Source organism: Ambystoma mexicanum, chromosome 2p, assembly GCF_040938575.1.
Source record: "Ambystoma mexicanum isolate Mex_15411 chromosome 2p, UKY_AmexF1_1, whole genome shotgun sequence".
In the NCBI taxonomy this organism is placed as follows: Eukaryota; Metazoa; Chordata; class Amphibia; order Caudata; family Ambystomatidae; genus Ambystoma; species Ambystoma mexicanum.
The window spans coordinates 1,174,657,192-1,174,681,074 of NC_090923.1; the positions used below are offsets into that span (position 1 = coordinate 1,174,657,192).

Below are 23,883 nucleotides of genomic sequence, written 5' to 3' on the forward strand. Positions count from 1 at the left end.
CACAAAAATAGTAAAAACACACAGGCACGGTTTAAAAAGCCCTAAAAGGGAAGATAAAAAAAAGTACTAAATATGCATACAGAGCACAAGTCGGGGCCAATTTATGCCATAAGGCTAGGGTAGGGGAGGGGAGGGGAGAGACTCACTCGCAGCCCCTCGCCCTAACAATCTAACCTAACAATCAATATCCCTGAAGGGCAAAATCAAAAGAGATAAAAAATAATGTAATATGGGACATAAATCGACTTCATTTCCAGCAGAAGTAGTAAGAAATAAATCACCACCACCAGGTACAGCGATAGGGCAGGCCCGACAGCTCAGGGAGCCCCCTTAGTCCGACTCTTCCCCCCCTGTCCCACGGTTCCAGTCCTGAAGATAAAACAAAGCAGGGCGCAGAGGAAAGGTGAGGGTGGCAGGCAGTGAGGGCAGGGCACGCCCGACAGCTTGAGGAGCTGCCTCGGTCCGTCTCTCCCCCCCTGTCCTCCAACCTGCCACAGGCTGTAGAAACTGGCAAGTTCTAATTGTTAAAAATAGCGGATAGCGTCCGTGGCCAGGATGTGACAGTAATTAGAGCAAAAAGGAGGACTTAATAGGCAGGGTCAGGGTTCAAGATGGAATCTGTATAAACACAGTCTCAGTTCCTGCTACTTTAATGTCACCCTTATAATGACTTTTCCAGTGTCCTTAGCGCCCAGATACCACGGTGGGAGTCACAGCAACACAAAAGGGGTGAGTCCGAAGAACAAACGGACTCTTCACTTCAGAAAGTCCACAAGCCAGAGACAAATAGGCCAAGGGAAGAGGGCGGGTGAGAAAGGCTTCAACAGTCAAATAGCCCCCTGCCTAACAGCCCGCGCACAGTGCTTCTGATGGAATTGAGCCGTGTGTGATAGCGTGTGAAATGCACACAGATCGGGCAGCAGCAAGGAGCAGGGTTATTTCGGGCCAAATGCTGCCAAAAGGGGCTATACACATATTGCACGGAGGATGCAGGCCAAACGAAGGCAGAATGTAAAAAAAGAAATTCCAAGAAGCCCAAGCAGTATGCAGGAGGCAGGAGGCAGGGGCGGGCAGGGGTGGAGCAAGAAATTATTAAAAAGGCAGCTAGAGCTGCAACCCCATAACAATCATGCCTCACCTCCGAAGGACGCCTATACTGCAACATCCAGGGTCCAAACCACTGCTGCAAGGTTAAACAACTTTTCTCTTCTTCACAACCATGGCGCTGGGATAAATACACACTGGCAGCACACTGCAGAGACTGCCCTTATCTGCCCTTCGCCACGGCTTTGCCGTGAATGAAAGCTTTTGAAGAGGTCAGCCAGGTGAATCCACTTAACCCCTTCCTTCCAGCAGTCCTAGGCAGAGACTGCCCTTATCCGCCCTTCGCGAACACTGATTCAACAAGAAAGCTTTAAGTTGTCCTCGAGTCCGAAGGTCTTGTTGCTGCAAAGGTTATGAAGACAAATGATCTGAAGGGGTGAAGGATAAAACAGCACCTATTGATTTCAGAAATGCATTCCATATCTGAGTGTAATTAACCCCTTAAGTGCGGAGTGCAAGCCATCTCGTCCTCCGCACTACGTTCCCAGTGTGGAGGATGAGATAGCTCGTCCTCAGCACTGCTTACCTCTGGGGTGGGGGGCTTCTGTGCTGCTGTCCCGGACCCCCAGGCCGTGAAGGGGAAGACCACCCCTTCCGTGCATGTGGGTTGGGTGCAACTGCGAGGATGTCGGCGCAATTAAATTTGTACACTGAAGCTTTGCGTACTCTCCCCTTTCCAACGAACCCTCGCTCAAGGAAATTGCTGGTTGAGGATCATTTGATCCTAGACCAGCAATGACCACTAGACCACCAGGACATTGAGGGTGGGAGGCCCCCCACCAGGCTGAACAGCCCCCCACCCCCACTGCAACAAAACAAAAATGCACAATGTGTTGCCTTCTTTGGGGGCAGATGGGTGGTGTTTTGCGCCCATTTGCCCCCAAGGTAGGCAACAAAAAAAAAGTGCCAAAAGAGCACTCTTTCAGGCATCTAGGGCCAGTCCCCTCAGGAATCCACCCATGGAGGAGGCAGATCCTTTCTGCTTCCCTGGGAGGGCAAAACTGAGGGTCTAGTCCCATTTTGCAAATCCTGGGAAGCAGTGAGGAGCACTAAGCCGCTAGGGAAAAGATTTTGGGGTTAGGGGACCGTTTTGCCCGTTGCAGCACCCCCAGCCGTCCTTTAGCTGTGGGCTGGGTTACAGCTTTTCCCTCCAAGGAGGGATGGGGACCCTGCCAGGGCTCTCTGGGACAGCCGCTGGACTGGGGACGGTAGACACATATTTGAGACAGGCACCCAAGGCTGGGGGAGGCACTCCCGGCCGTCCTGAAGCTCTGGCTGTGCTTCATTACAGCTTTTCCCTCTGGGGAGGGATGCCGACCCCCCTACCCCCTCCCTGGGACTGCCGCTGAACTTGGGGACAGTCAATCCTTTTTCTTTTCTGCCAAGTTAAGCGCACCCACGCATATGAGGTGCCGTTTTCACTCTGTCACCTGTGGGAATGTGGGAAGGTAGGACATGTGTTGTTGCCAGCGTTGTTTTCCGGTGATTTCCTCGTGGCAAATGTCTGAAAATTGTTTTTTTTCCGCTTCCTTTTGGACTTTGCTGGGCCTTGCGGGTAATACATTCTAGGGAGATTCGCCAAGTCAGACCTCTTTGGATTCCCACAGGTGTCTTTTCAGAAATGCAGGGGGTTCCCGGTTTTCCTTGGTGGCTGCGACACACCAGGCCCAAAACTGTGGGTTGTCCACAAAGCCAAATCATGTCTTCCCCAGGGCATTGGATGTACCAGTGGTTTAACCTTTTCCCTTTGCACCCAGGTCAGTGCACCCACACGAGGTATCATTTTTTGCGGGACACATGTGGGAATGTGGGAAGGTAGGACATTTGTTCTTAGTTTTGATAACGTTCACACATTTCCTACTGTGCTTTGTTACACAACCCTTTAATTTCACTGCTTTAGGCACTGTACGCTTTTGTAACCTGCGCAAGTCACCTATGCTTCAAAAGGTCTGCCTGTGCTCTTTCAAAAGATGTATGCTTGCCATTCCTCACGACATTTAGTTTTCCTTATTTTCAAATGCTAAGTATGTCTGTTTAGGCAGTCAGCATAAAAATCCTGTGTACCATAGCTCAGTTTTTGGCTCGCCGCATTGCTTGTTTTGTCAAACATTACAAAATACGTGCGATTTCCTAACTAGAAGATTGGGGGGGGGGGTGTAGCAGTGCATTGTCTTTCTCAATATTCACAGAAGCCAGTACCTTACAAGTGTAAACATGTCCAGTACATACTTTTTTTGTCTGTCACTTTTCCAATTTTTCCGAAACTATTGGAATTTTAGGTACAGAGTTGCATGACCTTCGCAAATGACCCCTTCCTGAACTTGGAATTTGTTCTACTTCCCAGAAATGTATACCTTTCTGTGTTCCCTCTGAGCTTTCCTACCCTCCTCTTCCATTCTGTCTAAGCATGCCCTATTAAAAAATAAGATAAAGGGAAAAATAGCCTACCTCTCACAAAAATAATGGTAACCTTATGAAAAACATGTTTTTTTGTTTCCACCCAACCGGTTACGAATTTCAGGAACTGCAAACCAAAACTACAGGCTTCTTTGTACATTATTTCATTGGCATTTTCTCACACACCCCTACAGCAAACTACTAATCCTTGATGGCATTATGACCGCCTACACGTGGGAAGGAAAGGGATACCACTTGTATCATAAAAGTTACAAGGGATTGAATGCGACATACCAAAATGTCCAAAAAAGGGCTCATCACGGAGAGAAAAAAACCCCTCAGCAGTTAAGGGGTTAAAAAAAGCAGGCCTTCACATCAATTGCTGTGCATGTTTGAATTTATACAGAGGCACTATGAGGAGATGGGTAGAAAGGTTTACAAATAAAACACTCACCATCTGCTCATAGCCGGATTCTTCTGTGTTCTCCAGAACAGATGAACAGATCATCCTTTCTGCGTAGACATTTATCGCCACAATCCCAAACAGTATCAACCTGCTCAAAGCAAACAGCATACATGTATGGCTGTCTTTGTGTAATCATAGTAACAGGTTTTACGGTTCCACACATTAAAGATTCCAAACATCAGTCTCATCACCCACACTTGAGTGACAAAACACAGCTTCATGATAAGGGTAGATCTTTTCTCTTTCACCCCTTCATAAAAAAAATTCTATTCAAAGAACAAAACACAATTTAGGAGGCTAAAATGAGACAAAGTTGGTGGTTTTATGATTAAGAGCAGCTGTGCCAACACAATTACGTATTACAGATGCAAGGACACTGCAAAGCTACCCAGAGACAATGAGAGGAGTACTACAAATGCTAAATTAAGATTAAATAGTCTAGCAGATAGTAGCAATGTTTGAGTGTATCACAAATGGTGTTACAAACTGAGTCTCAACAAAGATTCAAGGGGTTTTATTTTTAAAACATAATAGTGTGGCATGTTTTGACTGCTATCAATACTAGTTTGGCCAGTAGCACGACAGGAAGATGGTTGAATGGAATGCACCAGGCTGGAAAGAGGGAGTGCAGAAGGGCAACATACTAATGGGCATCCCTCTCGTCTAGTGCAGGCAGTTCCACCTCCTTAGCGCAGGTGTCCCTCAACCCCAGGATATCGGTAATGCCTAAGTTTCCTTCTATCGTGTTCCCATATTTGTTACACTGTATGGCTAGCTGCCGCTCCTTTGAAGTCCATGTACACCTCGCCCTGATGTCCAATTCTGCCTTTCCCTTTCTTCGATCTTTCTTCCTGCTACTCTTCCGACTATCTCTCTCCTCTTTCCCTCACTCTCCTTTGCCCCTCCAAGGTTCCCCCCCTCTCTCTTTACTGCTTACCTGTAACCTCTGATCTTACCACTACCCTCTGTTAAGGATTTCAATCAGGCGACACACACCTTAGTCTCAGCCCAGTATGCAGCTCGCAATTAAAATGCTTATGTGTGATAGATTAGATTCTATATTGAGATGGTACACCACTCATATTACACACCCTTTTCAAATACCTGGGGTCACAATGGACCATGAACCAGGCTGGTTGATAAAATATAATATTTATTTATTTTAAAATTCAAAAGAAATCATACAATTTTTAATATGGGGCAGCAATCACCAATGGGGTTATAAGAACAATATGAATGTAAGCAATGCACTTAGTTTAACCTTCTATTGACACAACTACACAAACAGCAGTGAATAGGAGCACTTTTGATTTTAGGTAAAATAGCACTGGAGTAAGAATTTCCCCCTGAAACGTTCCCTCAACCCACCACAAATAATCAATTCTAAGTGGATGAACAGAAGCCACAGGTAATCAGGAATGACAAATAAACAGAATAGAAATCAGGCTTTCCCTCCCTAAACAAGAGAAAAACGGATTTAAACCCTGGCAATGCTAAAATGACACTCAGAAATGGATGGATAAACAATGAATAAGTCTAAAACTCTTGAAACAAAAACAATTCTTTACTGGAGCAACACTGGAAAGATACTAGCAATCCCAAGCAATGTATTGAGCAAAAGCATACAATTCGAAATTGAATGGAAGATTGAAAACGGTTTATAACCAAAATGACACGTTGTAAAATTACACACTTTTGCAAATCCCGCCTGAATTTACCAAAACTGTTTTTAAAATAAAAACGGGTGAAATATTGTATCTGGATGCAGCGTTTGGGTTCTATGGATCCTAGGTACAATATGAAAGTGAAATGAGGTCTCTACCTGTTAAATTGAGTGAGTTATGCAAGATCTACTGAGATGCGTTTTTGAGAAATAATGGCGCGAAAAAGGAACAGAAATCAATTTTGCCAAAGACAGTTTTACTTTACACGAGGGCATTCAGACTAGGCTACCAGCTTGAGACGCAGTAAACTCCGGGGTTTATCCGCGGAATCAACCCTAGCACCTCTGCGCCCTCCCTGGCGGACCCAGTCCAATCAGCCGAGGGAGGACTAAGGGCTTAGGATTTCACAAGACAAAATCATTAAAGAAGTTAAAACTAGCACAAGGAATCAAAGCAGGGTAGCAAGAATGATTGTGACAATATTACAATTATCAGCATAAGGATAGGATGACCTAGGAGATTGGGTTGGAACAAAGCAAGGCGAGGTTTACTAGGTTTCTATTGATACTCACAGTCCACTTTTAGTTTGGATTTTGGACAGTCAGCACTCTGGATCACCACACGGATCTGGTCTAACACAGGGCAGCCGTACAAACTCAGCGGGACAGAGTCAGCTGGGCAGGGACTGGATACCAAAGGATAGTTCTTCTGGACTGGCAATTCTGGTTACTGGATACTAGAGGTCATCAGGATAGCAGGATGGCAGCAGCATGCAGCGAGAGGCAGTAAGCCAGGTAAATTCAGGATGCTTCCCCAAAACACCACATCGCTTCCCTTGGTTATGGGGATTATTTTAGAATTGAGGCCTAGCTGAAGCAGGATCAGCAATTGCTTGGCCTTGTGGTTGGGATCTGGAGTTTAGATGAAGACAGGAACAGGACGCCAGCGTAGGAATCAGGAATCAGTCTGTGTGTGTCAGGGGCTCTTATTTATAATGCCAGGTGACATCATTACAGTATATGACAGGGGCAGGCTTTACTACACATGCCTATAACAATAGGATTGGGCAAGAATAGCTCTTCGCCGATTGGATCTCAGAAAAATGATGTCATGTTTATGGGGTGATTTTTTACAGTGTCCAGAAACCTCCCAGAGTTGCTGGAACTAATTTTGCCACAAACACATATTTACACAATTACAACCTTTCAGTAAATCAGATACACAGGTTACATATTTTTTTCCTCACATTTCAATCCAAACCCCCAATCTGTGAGGCTTGGTTTCTCCCCTCTTACAGTTTTTCGCGCTTTTCAAGGGGATTCATATTACTCCAAATTCTACAACTGTCTACATGGGTGGGGATTGTCATGAGGAATGTATGTACAAAAATGTAGGTCTGCAATATTAATACTTTTCTTGTAATTCAACATATCACCGTTTCTGTCCAGAGTGTGCCAATATATTCTACCAAGTTTCAAAATACAGCCCCCACTTTCACTTTTATACTGTAAAAATTCCACATTTTTACCAATTTTGGTTGCCGAGTTAAAAATCTTTAACGTTTCCTTAAGGAATAGTCTCTAGAACAAACGGGAGTCACTGTCTCATTTTTTTCTTTCCTGCTGGCACCAACTGGCATTTCCTTTCAGGCAGGATAGGGAGTTCCTTCAGCCTGATTGAAGTTTTAGGGTCTTTCACACCTCCGGCTTCCTTCCCTGAGAACCGCATTGTCCTGGGTTCCAACAGAGACAAAAGTCTGTTCAACCCCGTTCAGGGGGTTGCCAGTATCTGCTGAGAGTTTTTATGATAGTCCTTTTGGCAGAAACCGGTTTTTCAACTTTGCAACTCAAGCCACCCTTGGTTTAACATCTTTCCCTTTTGATCTTAAATGCAGAATTAAATAAGCCGGTTACATCAAATAACCCATGTGATATATTCTCCCCATTAATGTAACCCCTTTATATTTCTAAAGACAAGTAAAACGAACAAGTTACTTTCTTACCTGGTAACGTTCTTTTGATGGGATGTTCCTTCGACGTATTCCACATCTATGACAGTAATCACCACAGCTGTGCTGCCTCGGAATTTTTTTTTCAGCGTAGGCGTCCTGCGTCGATACGCTGTCCTCGAGGGCCTCCGTCAAGGGTCAACGTCACTGGATGTTATATATAGGACGCACGGCGCCCGTAGCCTCAGTTGTAGTTTTTCCCCAGAACGTCTGCCACCAATCTCCTGCCAGTATGACTGCAGAAAGCCTTGCGTAAACGTAAACTGCAATAGCATAAGAAATTCTGCAGAGGGGCCAGCTGGGAGGGTGCGATGTGGAATATGTCGGAGGAACATCCCATCTAAAGAACGTTACCAGGTAAGAAAGTAACTTGTTCTTCGAGGGGATTGTGTCCTCCGACGTATTCCACATCTATGACAGACTCCCAAAGCAGTACCAACGCATGGAGGTGGGAAAATATAGAATTTTGAAATGCCCAATCAAAATGCTGAATAGAGCACCGCTTACCAAAGGCTAAATCTTGCCCATGGATGGAATCCAGGGAATAGTGTCGGACAAAAGTATGGACAGAGGCCCATGTGGCTGCTTCACAGATATTACAAATGGGAACACACCTCTGCAGAGCAGTGGAGGCAGCCACACCTATAGTAGAATGAGCCCGTAAGCCCACCGAAGGGTCCTTACCCGCCAGACGGTAGCATTCAGAGATTGCCAAGATGATCCATCGGGACAAGGTCTGCTTAGAAACAGCTTGACCTAAACGCAGTCCAGCGTATCCTACAAATAGCTGATCTTTCACTCTGACCCGGGACATGCGTGAAATGTAGAAACGTAAAGCTCTCCTAGGATCCAACCTATGGCGCCTCTCCTCCTCCTTACCAGGATGCGGAGGAGGGTAAAACGCCGGAAGAATCATCTTCTGGCTTAAATGAAATTCTGACACAACCTTCGGAAAAAAAGAAGGACGAACCCCAAGGACAACCCTGTCCTTATGGAACACCGTGAAAGGTGTCTTGGCGGAAAGTGCCTGCAATTCACTCACTCTACAAATACAGTCTTAAATGACAACAGTCTCAATGGACAAGAATGTATGGGCTCAAATGGAGCTCCCATGAGAAACTTCAGAACCAAGTTCAAATCCCATTCCGGCACCTGGAAAGGCGACGGTGGAAACACATTAGTTAGCCCTTTAAGAAACTGAGAAATCAAAAGGAATCTTAAAATAAGAACACTCATCAGATGAGCGCTTAAATATGGACAGCGCCACCAGGTAACCCTTAATGGTACCCACTTGCAGGCCCTTGTGGGCTAAAGAAAGCAAAAAAGACAGAACCACAGGACTAGCACATGAAAAAGGATCCACATTCTTTATCCTGCACCAGTCGCAGAACTTTCTCCAACAGCAACGGTACAGGGACTTTGTCGCGGGCCTTCTGGCCGAAAGCAACACCTCCATCACGTCTTCAGGGAGGTCCCAATCCTTATACCTCAACCTTTCAGATACAAAGCATGAAGGCTGAGAGACTTGACCTCTGGATGGAGAACCCGAACCCCTCCCGTGAGAGCAGATCGTCTCGATAGGGAAGACGGCGTGGAGGGCAGATGGATATGTCGAGAAGGTCCGGGTACCACGCTCTCCTGGCCCATGCCGGAGCAATGAGGATCATTCGGGAACCGAACCTCCGTAACCTCCGCAGCACTTGCGGAATGACGGGGACTGGAGGAAACGCGTACAGCAGTGGGAAGGACCACTCCACTACAAACGCGTCCCCTAAGGCTCCTCTTGGAGGAGATTCCCGCAAGCAGAATGTTGACACTGGTGGCAAAGAGATCCACTTGTGGGGTCCCCCAAAGGGAGAAGATCTCCAAAAGAACTTCCTGAGCCAGCTCCCACTCGTGAGAGTCCGTGCTCTGCCTGCTCAGAGCATCGGCTGCCTCGTTTTCGTCTCCGGCCAGATGAACTGGCGAGATCGAAATTTCCTGCTGGATGGCCCAGAACCAGAGCTGCATCGCCTCTCTGCACGGAAGGAGTGACCCTGCCCCCCCATTTTTGTTGAGGTAGTGCATTGCCACTGTATTGTCCGACAGAATCAGGACATTTGTCCCCCGCGCAGTCGGCAGAAAAGCCTTCAGGGCTAGCCTGACGGCCCTCAGCTCCAACAGATTGATATGGAGTCTGGACTCCGACAGAGATCAACGACCACTGACTGTCAACTCGTTGGCATGAGCTCCCCATTCCGTGAGGGAAGCGTCCGTCACGATCGTTACTTCCAGCTAGGGCAGCCAAAACGGTGCACCCCGCATCAGATTGCCTTTGACGGCCCACCACAGAAGATCCTGGGCGACCGAGGGCAGCACCTGAACTGGATTAGACATCCTTCCGGAGGACTGTGACCACTGCATCTTGAGAGCCCACTGCAGAGATCTCATCCGCAGCCTGGCCTCTGGCACTAGTAGAATGCAGGATGCCATGAGGCCGAGCAACCTCAAGAACTTGAACGCTGGGATACTCTGGGCATGTTGAAACTAGTCCACCATCTGCAGAATGTGACAAGCCCTCACCTGGGGAGGCGAACACTGCCCCAGGGATGTGTGTAATGGAGCCGCTGGGTAGGTGTCAAGGTGGACTTATTTAAGTTGAGGGAGAAGTCCAGCTTGTGAAGGGAGTGGCAGGTGACGGACAGATGATCCAGGACTTGCTCAGGAGAGCGTGCCCTGATCAACCAATCGTCCAGGTAGAGGTAGACGTGAATCCCCCCTTTCCTGAGATATGCTGCCACCACCATTAGCTTGGGGAAGACCCTCGGGGCGGAGGTCAATCCGAACGGCAGGACCCGAAACTGAAAATGCAAGTCGCCAACCGCGAACCTCAGGTACCTCCTGTGCTTGGGATGAATCGGCACATGGAAGTAAGCATCGTGGAGGTCAAGAGACACCAACCAGTCCTGAAGTTGAAGGGCCTGGAGGACTTGAGAAAGAGTAACCATCTTGAACTTGTCCTTCCAAAGGAGCTTGTTCAAACCACGCAAGTCCATGATGGGTCTCAACCCCCCCGTCCTTTTTTGGGATAAAAAAGGAAGGGGAATACCATCCCTTATTCCTCTCCGCTACAGGGACCAGTTCTATGGTGCCTTTCTCCAGCAGGGATTGGATTTCCTGCGCAAGGAGCGGATCCGGACTCTTCAAAGACATTCCCCGGTGGATTGTCGTGAGGCCTGTGCCAGAAAGGAAGACAGTAGCCGTGGGCTATGATCTCCAGAACCCACACATCTGAAGTAATGGCACGCCATTCCACAAGATGCTGCACCAGCCTTCCCCCAACCGGTGAACCATGGGACATGGCCTCATGACTGAGCAGAAGCGGCTGCGGCAGTGCCTGAAGGCAAAGAGGCAACTGCCCAAGCGGCTTTGGCACCTCAAATACCTAGTTTTCCACCTCTGGTACTCCTACTTTGGCCCCTATGACTGGCAGCTCCCCTCGATCTACCAAAAGGTAGATTAGTATCGAAAGGAACCTCCCCTCCATTGCGGTCCCCTAGGATGAAAAGGCGGAGGTTGACATACTGCAGCGTCAACGACTTTGCTGCAGCTTTAGAGGCTCAAGGCTCTCATCAGCCTTGCTGCCAAAAAGATGTTCACCATCAAAGGGCATGTTGAGAAGCCAGGACTGTACATCAGGAGCAAACCCCGACTTCCGCAACCACGCAAACCTGCGCATCACGGTGCTCACCGCCATGCACTGGCTGACACAGTCTGCTACGTCCAGACCCGATTGAACGGATTCACAACTGGCATCCTTGCCATCTTGCACGAGGGCTAGAAAGCCATCCCGTTCCTCCCCTTCGGGAATATGTTCAGCCGCCAAAGAAACAATTCCACAGAGTGTGAGTGAATCTTGCTAAGGCACAAACGGAGTTGGCTGCCTTTAAAGCCATACCCCCGGAAGAAAATACTTTCTTCGCCCAATCATTGAAGCGCTGTCATCCCTATCAGGAGAGATGGTAGGGGACGCCGCCTGCGTCGCTGGGGCCGTAGCCGCCTGCACCACCAAACTCTCCGGAGTAGGGTGCGATGACAAGTAACAGGGGTCGCCACTGGCTGGAAAGTATTTTTTCAGAAGCGACCTACCCACTGCCGGGAGACTCTCCGGAGCAGTACAAGCCGCCGCCACCCTTCTTTGTAAGGCCATATGAAATGGCAGCACCGGGTCAGTTGGTGGACCCTGGTCCAATAGGTCCATCAGATCATCCTGCAGAAAATCCACAGGTGGAGCAGACCACCGCAAATACTCAAATCCACCACCGGAGAGGTGTCCAGACCACTGGCGTCATGTAAAGACTGATGTAGGTCTTCCATATGGCTATGACCTGACAAAAGGTCATCAGGAACCTCAGGAGGTACAAACCCCTCCACATCAGACCCTTCATCCACCTCTGAGATGTAATCCAAAGGCTGGAATAAACCCTGGATGAGGGTACAGAAAAAGGCTCAAAAACAGGCCTCACTGATTTACTCAGGGCCTTCCTCTGGGTTTCCACCGTTCTCCAGGGTACCTCCAGCAAATCCTCCTCAAAAGGCGTCGAGGGCGCTGATGGAATCGGCGTCGATGTCGACCGAGGCGTTGACAACTTCAACAATGGCTTTAAGGCCGGAGCCCAGAGTGTGTCCTTCGACGGCCTCGGCTGCTTCCTCGATGACCGGTACCTGGACCTGGCATGGCTAGTGCAATCGACCTTGTCCGATCGGGACCTCAACGGCTCGCGTTGACCGCCCGAGCCTGAAGGCGTGCGAGTGGACACCTTAGCGCGTTCCTTGCCGGCTTCTCCCAAAGGCACGGATGGAACGGTGCCCTGCAATTCAAAAATCGCCATCATCTCCTTGCGAAATGCGTCCCATTCCGCCGGTGATGAATGCTTGGTGGGACAAGCCACCCGCCATCTGGTGGAGTCATCAGACGAAGACTGGGAAGGCGACTGGTGACGGCACTTCCGCAAATGCCTAGAAGAGGCAGAGGAATGTCGGGAACCACTCCGGGACCGAGACCCCCCTGGACTTACGCAGACGCGGAGAGTCAAGCCTCGTATCATCGGTCAAAAGCCCACAGATTTGAATTACGGTGTTTGGAAACTTTTCCCACCGACAATTTCTTCTTCCGCTCCCGCACGACCTTCGAGGTCAGGGACTGGCAGTCATCGCAGTTGTCTGTGGCGTGGCTCTCACCCAGGCACCAGAGACAGTCGTCATGCGGGTCTGTTATGGACATTTTAGCACCACAGTCCCGACACTTCTTGATGCCGGACTTCGGGGTAGAAGAGGAAGACATCTTCACAAACAAAATATACTAAGTACACAAACGAATCAGAAGAATCGTAGCGTGCTGAGATTCCGAGGCGAACACGTTTGCGGAAAAACGGAACTGAGGCTACGGGCGCTGTGCGTCCTGTATACAACATCCGGTGACGTCGACCCTCGACGGAGGCCCTCGAGGACAGCGTATCGACGTCATCAACGCAGGACGCCTACGCCAAATTTTGTTTACGAGGCAGGACAGCTGTGGTGATTACTGTCAGATGTGGAATAGGTCGGAGGACACAATCCCCTCGAATTGTATTTACCAGTATACGGTTTTAAAACACAGGCATTCGTTTTTCCTCATTTTGTAAGCAGCTTATTTTCACACGTGGTGCAAGCTGACATTTCTTTCTCTAATTCGGTTTTGGGCAGCTCACTCAGATTTCCACAATGTCCTTGCAGCTAAAGTCCTTTTTCTTTGAAGCATGAGTTTTATCTGAACACTGATACATGAAACCGACCAGGCTCAGATAGTTGAAGTTCTTTTGAGGACAGCTGATGTTTGCTACTTTGTAAGAAAATGAACGCACGTTGCCTTGTTAGTGAAAATAAAGATCCTTGTTGATTTCTTTCCAAGCTACTTTGCCTGGGCCTTTCATTCGGAATCAGTGCCTGGTTTTGCTAATGCACAATGACTTCTCCTGGGCATGGCAGGACCTTTTCAATTACAGCAGTTTCATAGTAAATGGATGGTTTAGCCTCAAAACAGCATTTTTAAATGGTGAAAAAAAGGTTTCATTCTGCAAAGGAATTTTGGGGTTTTCAGCAAGGCAATGCTGCGTATTTACTACATTCCATGTTAAATGTTCCAGAGCACACTGTGTGTACTCTGTTCCACCCCGCCTGAAATGTGTGTGTGGCAGGGTGTTACAGCCATTTTTTTTGATGGTTGTTGTAAAAACGCAATTTTCAGATCCTGGCACGCACAGGAGCCAGCGCAGCCATTTTTCTGTTTCTTGCACCAATGCAGCAAAGTGATGGGGTAAAGCACAGCTGAGTGGATCAATATATCCCACACCTCCCCCTTCTCCACAACGCTACTACTCTTCCCTCTCCACAGTGGTACAATCTCTTCTCCATACTAATACTTTCCCTACATCAATCACTACACCGCTCTTCTCCAGCTATGCCCAAGCACACCCCCCCTTTATTATGACTACCTTCACCCCCTCCTGCTACACTCAGTCCTCACTATAACCACCTTGCACTCTCTCCAGCTCTCCCACCACACACACCATCACTTTCTCTCACTCTAGTTACCCCTATGCTCCTCCCTCTCCTTCCATCTTTCGCTCTCACCTTTTTAACCGTATCCCTTCCTCACACCACAATACATACACACAACTGGTACCCCCTCTCACAAATACCTCACTGTAAGCAAATCTAATTTAAAGAAATATGCAGAGCAAGGAGTCATGTTAAATACAAATATGTAAACTGTGGCCTTGCACAGCATTTGAAAACGTGCAAGAAAGGTTTGAAATATTTTCAAGCCCCCTCACATCAATATATAGTGGCAAGGCCAGAGAAACATTTCCAAGGACAAGAAAATATCATGCAACTAAATGGAGAACTGCCCAAACCGAGGTAAAAAGCCCAGCATTTTTGGGCTTGCATCTTCTACTGGTGTTTGTGTTTATTTTCCTTTACAGAAATCAAGGGTCATTGCTAGGAAACCTACAGATGTTGAAAAATGTGGAACTTTGATAGGAGTTTGATAAGCCAATACAATGTATTAACTGCTGTTATGAAAAGGTGAATTCTAGGGGGAACATGAAAATGTAACTTTAAATGTGGTCATTGCAAAGGAGACCAAAATTAAATGAGGCCAGGATTGGTATACTGTTCAATCCGCCAACCAGCCAGTAAAACATGTTTAATCAGGGTAAACAAAACATGTAGTGATGTGTGTGTTATAAGTCTGTCTCTAGGACTGTAGCACTGGTAGCCTTGAAAACGGGGTTGACTAGCGTGTCAATAATTTTTCATCATTGGCAGTAGAATTTCAGGGAAGCATAACAGATCTTTAAATTGATTTGATATTCATATTTTCTTAATACACATGCCTTCTGTGCAACCCTGTTTTTCTCGTCCTGCAAGGAATCCATACTGTTAAATTGGGAGTCCCAAATTAATTAAAAGAACTTTCTTAAATAAAGGAAATAATGTGCACCTTCTTGGGGTGGGTGAAATGTTCCCCTGAATTAGAGGTTGCCCAATTAAAACATCAGACAGCACTGCCCTGCTGGGTGTCTTTCCTTCCCTCTTTATTTGGCTGCGGCACCCACCTAACTCTAGAAACCAGTCTGTGCCCGTCTTTTCCTCAAGCAAAACAAAAGACAATGGCTGGAATTAATTTGAACCTCTGGCATTGCTCTAGGCACCCCTCTAGCCCATCGTTCTTCGCCTGCCAAGCCATTACAGGAAGGGGAAAGACCATCTGCAAATCAGGCTTGGTTCCACCCCAATAGGGGCAGTCCAGCCCAAACGGCTTGTCACATCCTTTCTGCACAAAACCACAAGCACCTCCGGGCATGTTTTGGCTTCATTGGGCATCATCAGGAGTCTCTAGGTCCCCTGCATGGGATGTATGCCCAGACCTGGGACCAGTGCCTTCTGGGCCTAGAGACCCAAGCTACACCTAACCGATGACTCCCAATGAGGCTGAAACATGTCTGGGGATGCTGATGGTCTTGTACAGAAGGGGTGTGACCCATCAGCTCAGACTGGGTGGGGCCAAGCCTGCTATGTATATAGTCTTTCCCCTTTCTGTAATGGCTTGGCAGGTGAAGAGCTATCGTTTGGAGGGTTGCCAACAGCGATTGCCAGAGGTTTAAGATTAATTGAAACCCAGCCATTACCCCGTTTTGTTTGTTCCTCAAGGGCTGGGTTGCACAGGGGACATACTAAGAACATCTCATAGCGCCGTCCCCTTTTCTAGCACGGTTTTGGTAAAAGTCTCTGAAGATATACTAACAGCCAGGGGCACAGACTGTTTGTTCTTACTGTGGTTCTCCTCAGGTGCTGGTGAGTTTTGTGGGCAATACGGTTAGGGAGGGTTTAGGTCTCTCTTGTCCCCCTGCAGTCTCATCACTTCGTTTTTTGTTTCATGTGCTCCCCACCCCTTTTGCCAGGGGACCCAGTTAATTTCCTGGTTGTTCTTGATGCCATTCACTTGACTCCGGACCAGGTTTTCTTAGTTGCTCCCAAGTGAACTGTGGGAGTTTGAGTCCTGAAACAGAAAATATTGAACAGTTGCCAAAAATTGACTGGGAGGCATTGGAGATAATGGTGCTATGGATGACATTTGTGGCACATGGGGCTTTTCAGGGACTGTGCCCCCACTCAGAGCATCTTGGACAGGGATGTTCTAGCTTTTTTCCTGGCCTGGTCGTGGGCCTCCTTCCACAGGGTGCAAGGGGTCCCTGTTCCGCCATTGAAATGGTAATTTCCCCAACCCTGTAACAGTGAGATAAAGGGTTACACATTGAAGCCAAGACAAGTTAGCCTGAATAAGACCATATTACAAACTGTTCACACAAATATATATCATAGACCGGGACAAGGAATTGTATGGCAAAAGTCAGGAAAAGAGAACCAGAAACCAATCTGATTCGAGGTGTGCTCACTCACTGCTCTCCTTATGGAGTTGCTTCAAAGAAATTGCTTAATATCAATATTGGCACATTGAGAGTTAGAAACAAAACTTGTGTGTATATCCTGAAGAAGCCACTTCTCCAAACTTTAATATCGAGGCATGAAGATTGCCTGACTGTTCAGCGCCACAGTTAATCTATGCCAAAGCATTTCAGACTGGGTCCGTCATCAGGGCTTCAAGGCACTGCATCTTGTTTGTAACTATGTGTGACCGTGGCATGTGTTCTTAGGAGCATCAAGCGCCTTGGAAGTTAATGTCAGCTTGAATGCGGCTCTTAACTCCTAACGAACACCTAAACCCTTTGCAAAGGCCTAAAATGACACTCGGATTTTGATAAATAATTATATGCGTTTTGAAATAATGGTGTGCATATGTTTGATCACAGTATCAGGGATGTTATATCACTAGCAACCATAAAGGTAAGGTATCACAAAAGCATACAGTTCACAAAACAGATTTGAAATGGAAAACCCAGTGCAGTCAAATCACACGTTAGAAAGTTGCATTTTTACACAGAAGCAGTTTTAAATGCAAAAACGTTTTTTTTTTAAAAGAACGGGTGAAAAACACTGAATTCAAATGCGGTTTTTGGGCTGGGGGATAGATGTAGATCACAGGGACAATATAGAGGTGAAAGGAGGGGTATAGGTGGTGAATTGAGAGAGATTTGGAAGGTAGAATGAGGTTCGTTTTTAGGAAAATAGAGCAGTTAAAAAGAGAAAATTGGTTTTAAAATGAAAGGCAAACTTTACTTAAACTAGATTATTAAGGCTATATTGTTACGGAGGGTATCAAGACTGGCTCTATGGGCTACGGGACCCGCTAGATGATCAGCTATGTCTTAGTCTTCACTCGAGTTATAACATTCCCCAATCACCTCCTCCTCACCTGAATAGTCCAGTTTCTTCCGGCGGGTAAGTCCTATGTAAGGCTTCTTCTTTTTTTGCAGATAAGGTCTACCTCGGAAGGAAGCCACCGTGACTCCAGGACAGAGAAAACCTACGGTGACTCCCCTCCGCGACAGCCAGAGGGGAAAAAGCCACTGGATGGCAAAAACCCCTGGATCCGAGGTTGTCGAGAAGGCTATGGAAGTCGTCTGATCTGTAGGAGGTTGAATTGGTCCTCCGCCGATACCCAGGAACAGTGAGGTCGGCGCGTCTCTGCAGACCATTAGTTGGAGGAAGCGAGATACAGGTAAGTACCCCTCAGGGTGGAGGACAAGCGAGAACGGGAGAATCCGGGAGTCTGAGGGAATCCAAGAGCGAAGAAAGGCAGCAAGGAAACAGCACGGGAAAACAAAGGAGAAGGCAAGCGGGAACAAAGAGAAGGGGGGAGAGCCTAACGGAAACGGGAGGAGGAGGAAAATAGACGCTGAAACAAGGCGTAATAGCAGGACAAGAACTGTCAGGGAAAACTAGCGCAAGCAACGGGGAGAGAATGAACTCAGTTGCAACGCGCCGAGCCGCCGGCAGCCGAGTGAGATAAACAAATGGCGGCGGCCATCTTGGAAACAACTAGACCGAGTCTGGTAGACGGAGAAGAAATGTAACGGAACACTTCAATGGTGTCCCTGTTTCCACCTTCGCCACAAACGCCAGTCGCCGGCGGCAGTGACAGAGGGACACAATACGATCCAAGGTTGATTCCCGAAGTCAACCTTGTCACCCCAGCGTTCAACTTTAAGTGGACATTTGTTTGATTACTCAAAATATGACAAAGGTGTTACTCGAGAAGATGAATTAAAGAATTGCGCTAACACTAGAAAACAAGAATCGGGTGCACTAACAGTCTATACAAGTTATCAGTGTATGAATAGGATTGCTTAGAGAGTGGAATAAAGACAAAAGGGTCAAGATGGGGAGACTTTCTCTGGGATGAGGAGATACTCACATTCCATGCTTGGGTTTGGAGCAGCCACTGGATGGCAGGGCTGCAGCGGGCATGCAGTTAGTGGGCAGAACGCCAGGCTGTTTTCAGGATGCTTCCCAAAAGAATACCATAGCTTCTCCCTTTGGTCATGGGATTTTAAGTGGGGTTTCAGGATTGAGGCCTTGCTGGGATGGTCAGCAATGCTTTGGCCTTGCAGTGGGATCTGGAGTCTGGCAAGATGAATGTGGAAGATCAGGAACGCTGGCGCAGGAAAATCAGGAAGAGTGTGTAGAGTTCTGTCAACCACCCCTTATATAGAGCCTGGTGACATCACAGAATTATTGGTGGGCAGAACTGAGCTAGGCCTACCTCCAAGACTGATAGGTCAGCCTAAGTCAATCGCCTCCTCGAGGAGGAGTCCCAGTTTATGAGGTTGCATTTTATGAGGTAAAAAGCCATCCCACAGCCCTTTTTGCCAAAATCCAGTTTTGCCATAAATGGCACATTTTTATAGTTGGGGCATCTTAAATTACATAAGCAGGTTACATATTGTATGCAGAACATGCCAGTCCAACTCTGCAGTCTAACACATTGTTTCGCCCTTCTAATAATCTTTGGTCATTTTTAATGTGAAACATTCGGCCTAGAATTCTATAACTTTGGTGTGTGTGCATACTATCATGGGACCTATTTTTGTTAATTTTTAAAATTCCATCATATGTCCTTCCCCCATGATTCAAATTCCTCTGGCGATCGTGTCCCATACATGCTATTGACAGCCAAGATATCTTATTTGAAAGCCACGAAAATCATATTTAAACTGTATAACTTTTACATTTTTGTGAGGTCCTGTTGCAAAGATAAAAGTCTTAAGTTTATTTAGTCTTTGGAGACAAATGGGCATCCTTTGTCCTTTACTGGAACCATTTTTTTCTCTTCAGCTACCCCACCAACTGTCAGTTCAGCCCATTGTGGAGGGGGGTTTCCCAGTTTGATTTAAGGTTTATGACATCACAGGTTGGTGTCCCAGAAGTTCCATTGTAAGAAATTGGAGCACAGACCAAAGTCTGTAAAGGTAGCAATTATCACTTGTGTGTTAGGATATACTGTGAAAGCAGAAACCTGTCTTGTGCCAATTTCTCCCAGGTTGCCAATGCAGTTTAATTTATTTTATTTATTTTTGCTCTGAATTAGAAGAAAACCTGCTGAATAAAACCAACTCAAACATGTACTTCACAGCACAATCCCCTTTCACATTGCTAGGCAAGGATACGTTTTTGTTCAACGTAATACAACAGGCTCGTCGTTCTTTGGTTTGCAAAAGCCCATTTTTTACACATGTGGTGACAGCTGCTAGCATTTTCCTTTCAAATTCATTTTTTTTTAAATCCGACTTCCCAATATTGTTTTGCAGTCCTAGTTAGTTTCTCCATGAAATTGACATGTGCACAGAATTCAAGCGGTGATTTTTTTTACACTTTGTAGCAAAGGTTTAAGCGTTTTTCCGTGCAGCTGAAGTAAAGCTTTTGTTGATTTTCTCAGATTTGGCTGGCACAGCCTGCCCTTCAGGAATAATGCTCTTATCTGACGGAGCACTTGTTGATAAAAGCAGTTTGATGAAACAGATGAAAATAGCATCAGAGCAGCCTCCTTTTTCAATGGGAACTTTGGCCTTGCAGCAAAGCAGCGCTCCCCTTATTTAGTACATGTCAGCAACACACCGGCAGGCTTTTTCAGTGTGCCCCCTTGTTCCCTCCTGCCAAATATATGCTTGGCAAGGTGGTGCAGCCATCTTTTTGTTGCTGAAAAACACAGTTTTGTTGTGAGGTAGTGGTGCTCAAAGGAGCCAGCACAGCCATTTTGCTATTTCTGCCGAAATGCAGCTTGGTGATGTGGGGGGGGGGGGGGGGGAGTACTGCTGAGTGGGTAAATATATCCCACAGATGTCTCTTTCTAAAAATGTACTTTCAGCCTCTGATGTTACTCCCTCCTACTCGCTCTTCTACCAGGTTCACCTCTCTACACCACTCTGCTCTCCCCTCCTCCCCACAACTACTACTCTCCCCACCACTACTACTACTCCAGCCCACTTTCTACTCAGTCGCTCACCTTTCACTTTGCAATCACTTTCCACTCAATCTCTACACTTAAGGGTACTACTCTCACTCACCTTGCACCCTCCCCCCCCCCAACAGTACCACTTGCTCTCACCAATAAATACCTCACCTTTTCTTCAAACCTCCTGCACACTCCAGTCACCCATCCTTTCTTCCTGAGGGTCTGCATCCTTCTCAGACCTAACCTGAATAACCCACACCCTGACTCACGTCTCGCTTCTAAATCCTACCCTCCTGTTCCCACTGTACTTCTGGCCCTAACCAATCTGGCTCAGTCTTACAATGTTCATTTATGAAAGAGCTGTAAATCCGCCACCTTCTTCTGCACTGGGCAGCCATGCTGCAACACTGGCATTCCAGGTTGGAGAGTGTCCCAGTTCACGCGATGGGCCGCTTTGTGGACAACTTCCCAGGTAAGTGTTAGGGGAATTGATAGTAGTAAGCCACGCCGCAGAACAGTGATACGAGTCTGTTCATAGGGCGATCAGTCGCCGCTTCTGCAGCACAGCATGTGCTTCAGTCGCTTTACGGTGCACCATGTTCATCGTGGCTGTGCAGAGTTTTTCTCTCGGATTCCCATTTAGCTTTCCTCTCACATTGCGGATAGCTCAGCTGACTAGGATGCTGGTTTAGACTCTTGCGGGGGACTGCCCATGCTTCTGTGAAATGTGGTTGCCTGTAACGAGAGAAATAAAACTGGAAAGCATTTGTTTTCAGAGGTATGGGGTGAAACCAAGTGGTACCAATCAGATACAAATAGGCACTTACTGCCACCATCTGGACTGGCTTGGCATTCCACACTGGTAGGCCTCACACCCCAGGCCAAGAGAGTTGTATCTCCAAGTGACAAGGTCAGGTTACTGACCGTCACATAGCATACAAAATGTGATCCGCCAAACAGAGGTCTGCGTACATCTAAAGAAGTTCCTCTGTACTTCCCAGGTCAACAGAATCAAAGCGGATTGAGGCTTGAGTATCAGGTCTTCAGTAACCTGTCAGATTTTGCGGTATGTCCCCCGTAAGTAGTCTAGATTGAGGCAATGCCAGGAGGCACAAAGATAACTGGTAAACAATGGCAGGTACCATCGTGGCTCCAATGATCTAATACCAGGCCATATGGATCATCTGAATTCACTTCTCTCACCAGAGACCAATGTACAAAATGTTTTGGTTGGATGATTTTCTTTTGGTTTCCTGAAAGGCCAAGGTCAAACAAAAATCCAAGGTCTCCCTCAAAGATGCAGACAAGGCTCGAATAAAACAGTCAGCCAGATGTGGATATATATGGACTACTGTGATAAAGGATGTGATAATGACAGACATCACCTTGGTAAACACAATGGGGGTGAGCATATCCCTGAGCTGGAAAGGTCTAGCTCATTGCTGAAAACCCCAGGAACAGCTGATGCAGTTGGCAAATGGTATATTAAAAAGAAATGTAAAAAGATTTTTTTTTAAAGCACAAAGATAAGGTTATTTAAAAAAAAAAAAAAGTAACGTCTATATAAACAGCAGTAATAACATTTCGGTACAAACACTCTATATTACTACAAATTCAGCCATACATTTCTTTGTGTCTAGGCACATCCAACTGCAGAGAAATGTCTGTACTTTCAAGTGTATTACCCAAATTGACCTTTTGCACAATTGACCTTTATAATATTTTATATACGTATTTGCACAATTGACCTAATTATAGTGGTCCTAATTGACCTTTATATTATTTTATATATGTATTTGCACAATTGACCTAATTATAGTGGTCCTAATTGACCTACTGCACAATTGACCTTTATATTATTTTATATATGTATTGGGTTGGTTTTGTATTATAAATAATATAAGGGGATTGGGTGAGGGAGTTGCAGGGTTTTTTGGATTGGGCGGGGGGGGGTTGCGGACCGCATATGTGTCCTAATTGACCTAAATTAGGTCAATTCTCCCGAGGTCAATTGTAAAAAGGTCAATTAGTATACAACCCTTTCAAGACCTCTGCCAGAAACAGTCTTCAATTGTGGGTATTCTAGCATAGGCAGGCCCAAACTCCCTGAGGCCCAAGATTCTCTCCTGCAACGCTGTGCTGAAATTATGGGGAGGTCCTCATCCTGCTTCTTCACCATAAACCTGATAACGGTCTACAAAAGCAGGAAGGCCGTAGGGGGAGTCCGGCGCAGATGGTGGAGGAAGAAGGCTGAGCTGATGTAGTTTGCTGAAAAGGCATTTGACTAGGAGATTGCAAAGAAGGTGGGCTGGCTGCTGGACCAACAGCAGAACCACCACATAATCCAACAGCTTTTCTTTTGAGACAAAAAGGAAATCTCAAAGATTTCGCAGATTCTCCCGACGCATTTCAGATTATCCCAAATATTCCTCTTCAAGGGCTACACAGCTGTCATTCTCATAACATAATTGTAACTTTGAGATAACCTACAAAGAATAATATATAATGCTTTACTTCGTTATTCACCGCTTAGCTTACATTCATAAGCCTAAATTAAATATGTCACGGACCTCACAATATCTGAAATCATTCCAGTGTAAAGTACCTACAACAAAACGGACAATATCAGTCCACCCATGTGCCAGAGAATATGCATGCCAGTTTCCCCTCTTGGTTCAGAAGGCTTTGAGCGATCCCTCTGTTCAGTCTTTGCCTGCCATTTTCTTCCTTAATGTTTGCAATTTGTCGCCTTCTGTGTCCACAATCTCACCACCTCCAATAGAGCTGTCTGGGATGTGCGTTTTGAAGAGGCGAGCTAAAGTTATCAAAGGCCCCTTGTTTTTGGTGCCAACTGCATACCACATTCCAGTCGTTCCCTTGCCTCCAACCAGTCGGCCCTCATTAGCGCCTAATTGGATATCATCCAGTGATATTTGGGAATTGAGGTGGGGGTGGGGGGTAGGAGGCGTCACTTTGTGGCCTCCACTGGCCCCTTCACATCAAAGCCACCGCATGTGCAGAGTAGTGACCACACACTGCTTGGTAGTCCTGCCTACAGGCTTTGGCCACATGCCATGACACTCACAACACGGAATGTGGATTCGGACAAGTACCCAGTCAGTCAGCACTACACACTGCATTCATACCAGTTTCGGGCAGGGCTGTCGCAGTCATTGTGTCAACCACCAGATACTAGACACCCACAACACGGAATGTGTATTCGTTACACACTCCATTCACCCAGGTCCCACCCACCGGGTGTACCCACAACATAGTCACTGGGAAGGCTCAAGCCAGTCTGGCCTGG

The 23,883-nt window shown here is 46.7% G+C and overlaps 1 protein-coding gene across 1 annotated transcript in view; it reads right to left on the bottom strand.

Annotated features, from left to right (window-relative positions):
- LOC138567279 (uncharacterized) overlaps positions 1–23,883 on the bottom strand; it is a 215,709-nt gene that overhangs the window by 156,787 nt on the left and 35,039 nt on the right. The window contains exon 2 of the mRNA XM_069645328.1: positions 3,956–4,055. Within this exon, the coding sequence (XP_069501429.1) occupies positions 3,956–4,055 (100 nt within the window). The remainder of the gene's footprint in view (positions 1–3,955; positions 4,056–23,883) is intronic.